This window comes from Tachyglossus aculeatus, unplaced genomic scaffold (genome assembly GCF_015852505.1).
Source record: "Tachyglossus aculeatus isolate mTacAcu1 unplaced genomic scaffold, mTacAcu1.pri scaffold_67_arrow_ctg2, whole genome shotgun sequence".
NCBI lineage: Eukaryota > Metazoa > Chordata > Mammalia > Monotremata > Tachyglossidae > Tachyglossus > Tachyglossus aculeatus.
The window spans coordinates 142,315-146,920 of record NW_024045090.1 but is presented as its reverse complement, the minus strand read 5'-3'; the positions used below and the strand labels follow the sequence as shown (position 1 = coordinate 146,920).

General features: G+C 47.1%; 1 protein-coding gene across 1 annotated transcript; it reads right to left on the bottom strand.

Annotated features, from left to right (window-relative positions):
* Window positions 1-284: 284 nt before the first annotated feature.
* LOC119923913 (olfactory receptor 14A16-like) lies at window positions 285-3,889 on the bottom strand. The gene is made up of 2 exons (XM_038743086.1): window positions 3,199-3,889; window positions 285-415 (listed from the first exon to the last, which is right to left on the bottom strand). The coding sequence occupies exons 1-2, from the start codon at window positions 3,887-3,889 to the stop codon at window positions 285-287; spliced, it is 822 nt and encodes a 273-aa protein (XP_038599014.1).
* Window positions 3,890-4,606: the final 717 nt, after the last annotated feature.

The following is a 4,606-nucleotide window of genomic DNA, read 5'->3' as shown; positions in this document are numbered from 1 at the left end:
GTGACGGCGTACAGCTTGGGTCTTTGGCTCCCGGACAGTATCCTTGCCTGTTTTGGGGACCCCAGACCCATTTCTGTGGGACCCGGACAGAAGCTGCCTCTGGAAACAGGCTCCATCCTGATGCCCAGTGGAGGGACCCATTCCAGCAGAGAGACTTGCGGATGCCATCTCTGCAGGGTATTCAGGAGTTCTGGGTAGGGGACAGCAGCACTATCAGCCACAGAAGAATGTCCAGAGCCAGATGCCATCCCTTTAACCAGTTCCTGCGGCTGCTGCAGCTGTAGCTACATCACAGCATGGATGACATTCAGGTCTGCCCTTGCTGGCCAGAAGAGGTCTGTGGACCGGGTCAATGACTGGAGCTTTCTGCCCATACTGGCTAGAGCCATGTGGGTGGGGTCAAGACCCAAGAGCTCTGGGGGTGGGGGTGGGGGAGAGGTGACATTACCTGGGCAGAGGTACAGTATTGTTTTAGTTGTGGAAGAAGGTTTTAATGGGGAGAGAGGAGAGGAGGGAAGAGGAGGAGAAGAAAGGAAAGAAGAGGAGAGTAACTGGAAGTGGGGGTCGGAGAGAGTAAAAGAGAAGAGGAGGAGAGGAGAGGATAGATGGGGAGAAGATGGGAGAAAAGGGTTGGGGAGTGAAGGAGAGGGGAGAGGAGAAGATAAGAGAGGAGTTGATAAGGAGAATGGTTATTTGTTGCCGAATCGTACTTCTTTCCAAGCGCTTAGTACAGTGTTCTGCATACAGTAAGCGCTTAATAAAAACGATTGAAAATGAATGAATGAGAAGCAAGTAGAAGATGAGAGAAGAGAGGAGAGAATATCAGGGAGGAGAGGGAGGAAAGAAGAGAAGGGGAGGAGAGGAGAAGGGAGAGGGAGGAGAGGAAAGAGGAGAGGGAAGGGGAAAGGAGGAGAGAAGGTAAGGAAAAGAGGAGAGAACATGAGCACAGAAGCGGAGGGGAGGAGAGGGCTGAGGGGTGGAGGAAGGAAAGGGGGAAAGATAGGAGAGAAGATGAGGAGGCGAGAGTAGAGGAGGAGAGAGGAAAGAAGAGGAGAAGGGAGAGAATAAGAAAGGAGAGTCTAGAACAGGAGAGGGAAGGGGAGAGGAGGAAAGGAGGCAAGGTTAAGAAGAGAAAGGAGAGGAGAGGGAGAGGAAGAGGATAGGAGAGAAGAGGGGTGGAGAAGGAATTCAATTCAATCGTATTTATTGAGCACTTACTGTGTGTAAAACACGGTACTCAGCACTTGAGAGAGTATAACACAACAATAAACAGACAAATTCCCTGCCCACAACAATCTTCCAGCCTAGAAGGGGTGAAACTTATATTAATATAAATAAATAAATTATAGATATGAGCATAAGCGCTGGGGGCTGGGAGATGGGAAAAATAAAGGGAACAACTCAGGGCAACGCAGAACGGTGTGGGAGAAGAGGAAAGGGGGGGCTTATTCAAGGAAGACCTCTTAGAGGAGATTTGCCTTCAATAAGGCTTTCAAGCTGGGGAGATTAATTGTCTGTTGGATTTGAGGAGGGAGGGTGTTTCAGCCCAGAGGCAGCATGTGGGCTAGCAGCTGGCAGCGAGACAGGCTAAATCAAGGCACAGTGAGAAGGGTAGCACTAATGGAGTGAAGTGTGTGGGCTGGGTGGTAGTAGGAGAGTAGCAAGGTGAGGTAGGAGGGGGCAAGGTGATTGAGTGCTTTAAAGGCAATGGTGAGGAGATTTTGTTTGATGTGGAGGTAGATGGGTGGTGCTCTTTGAGGAGTGAGGTGGCGTATCCTGAATGTTTTTATAGAACACTTATCTGGGCAGCGGAGTAAAATAAAGACTGAAGTGGGGAAAGACAGGAGTTTGCGAGGTCAGCAAGGAGGCTGAAGCAGTAATCCAGGCAGGATACAATAATTGATTATATTAATGTGGTAGCAGTTTGGCTGGAGAGGAAAGAGTGGATTTTAGTGATATTGTGAAGGTGGGACCGACAGGATTTAGTGATAGATTGAATATGTGGGTTGAGTGAGAGAGATGAGTCAAGGATAAAACTAAGGATAACATACGCTTGTGAGACAGGAAGGATGGTGGTGCCATCTACCCTGATGGCAAAGAAGGGGAGGACAGGGTTTGGTTGGGAAGATAAGGAGTGCTGTTATAGACATGTTAAGCCTGAGAGGATGGGAGGACATCCAAAGAGAGATGTCTTGAAGGCAAGCAAAAATGTGAGACTGCAGAGATGGAGAGAGATCAGAGCTGGAGATGTAGATTTGGGTATCATTTGCATAGAGCAGTTGGTTGATGATGTGGGAGAGAATGAGTTTTCCAAGGGAGAGTGTGTAGACGGAGAACAGAAGGGGTCCCAGAACTGAATCTTGAGGGACCTCTACAGCAGTGGAGTGGGAGGCAGAAGAGGGGCCCACAAAGGAGACTGAGAATGAATGGCCAGAGAGATAAGTGGAGAACCAAGAGAGAATATAGTCAGTGAAACCAAGGTTGGATAAACATTTCCAGGAGAAGGGGAAGGTCCACAGCATCAAAGGCACCTAGAGATAGAGGAGGATTAGAATGGAGTAGTGGACGTTGGACTTGCCAAGAAGGAGTTAACTCGTGACTTTTGAAAGGGAGTTTTCTGTGGAGTGAAGGGGACAGAAGCCAGGGAAGGAAGGGAAGAAGAGGGGAGAGAAGTAGAGGAGGTAAATAGAAGAGAGGAAAGGAGGTAGAAGACGGGAGATGAGATGAGATGAAAGAGTGTGTAGGAAAGAATGAGGATGCAAAAAAAGAAAAGAGAAAGAGACAAGATTCAACACTTTTCTACATACATTTTTATTTTATGAATATTTTATCTATCTATTAATCTGAGTACATCAGCTGTTTCCTCCTGAAGTCTTTTTGGGGGCAGCTTCCCACTTTATCCTTTTTTTTTGTCCAGCTTTCACTGTCGTGAATTATTTTTTTCTGTGCATCTTTTCTGTTACATGGTAAATTCCCTGAGGGCAGAAAATGTGTATTTTGCTTCTGCTGTACTATCGCAAGTGTTTATTTCAGTGACTAGCCCTCAATAGGCACACAGTAAATCATCATCATCAATGGTATTTATTGAGCAGTTACTGTATGCAGAGCACTGTATTAAGTGCCTCAGAGGTTACATTACAACGGAGTTGGTAGACCCGCCAAGGTGGGGCAGACAGGTGGCGAAGACTTTGGATCGACCTTCAACGGTTAGCATCTTCAAGACGGCAGAGAAGATGCAGGAATAAGAAACATTAATGCCCAGAAAGCACCAGAAGTCTCGAAGAATACCCTTGATGATGGGCGCAACCTTTCTGAGAGTGCCTTGAGAGCAGTATATGAGGAGCAACTGAGGAATGTCGCAGAAGAACAGATGGATTTGATTGGACTCACAGAAGGAAAGAGAAAAGGTGCTGGCTATGTGTATCACTGCCGTCAGTCTCCCGAATAGCCATGAGGCAGCGGCCATCTTTCCACAGGCCCATCGGTCCATGATGATATCATAGCGCAGGGAGTGACAAATGGCCACATAGCGGTCGAAGGACATCTCTGTGAGGGGAAAAAGTTCTGCAGGCAAAGAGAAAAGCAAAGGGAAGACCTGAAAGAGGCAGCCTAAGAGAGAGATGGACTTCGTGTCAGCCAACAGGTTGATGATGGATTTGGGGATGGTGGCTGAGATGATGATGAGATCGAGGGCGGACAGGTCCCTGAGGAAGAGGTACATGAGGTTGTGGAGGCGCAGGTCAAGAGCCGTAACGGTGACGATGAGGAGATTTCCAGCCAGTACCGCCAGATAGACCAGGAGGAACAGTGCGGTGTGGACAAGCTGCAGCTCCAGGACCCCTGAGAACCCCAGGTCGAGGAATTCCATCACTGTATTGTGATTGCTCATTTCCTTGGAGATCTGAATCTCTCCCTGAAGAAGAAAAGAAAGCAGAAATGTTGATCAACTCTTGAGCATCAAGTGTTCCCAGTGGCAGATTTACTTTTTATGGTATTTGTTAGGCAATTGATATGTGTCAAACACTATTCTAAACATTAGGGAAGATGCAAGTTAATCAGGTCGGATACAGTCCCTGTTCCACATGGGGCTCACGGTCTAAGTAGGAGGGAGAACAGTTATTGAATGCCCATTTTACGTTTGAGAAAACTGAGGCACAGTAAAGTGAAGTGATTTGCCCAAGGTTACAAAGCAAACAAGTGGCCAAGTTAGGATTAGAACCCAGGTCCTCTGACTCCCAGGCCCAGGCTCTTTACCAGGCTCCCAGACCTCACTACTTCTCAAAGGCTACTTAAAAGAAATCTCTGAGCATCAAAGCTCTGTTCATCCTTAAACAGCTACAGTAGATGGACGATATGAGGAGAACGGACAATAGCAGAATATCCAGAGTTGCCAGGTGGAAAGTTAAAATTGAGAAACTGAGAACAAGGAGGGCAAAAGAAATGTTCTGAGGACACGGCAAAACCAAACTTCAGAAAATATTGCACCCTAACTGAAAACTGGGAGTCTGCTACTGAAGGTATAACAGAACAGAATCTTGCAATCAAGAACGGAGTTGCTCCCTTCAAACCAAAACTTTATAAGGCATGAGAGACAAGGATGCAAATG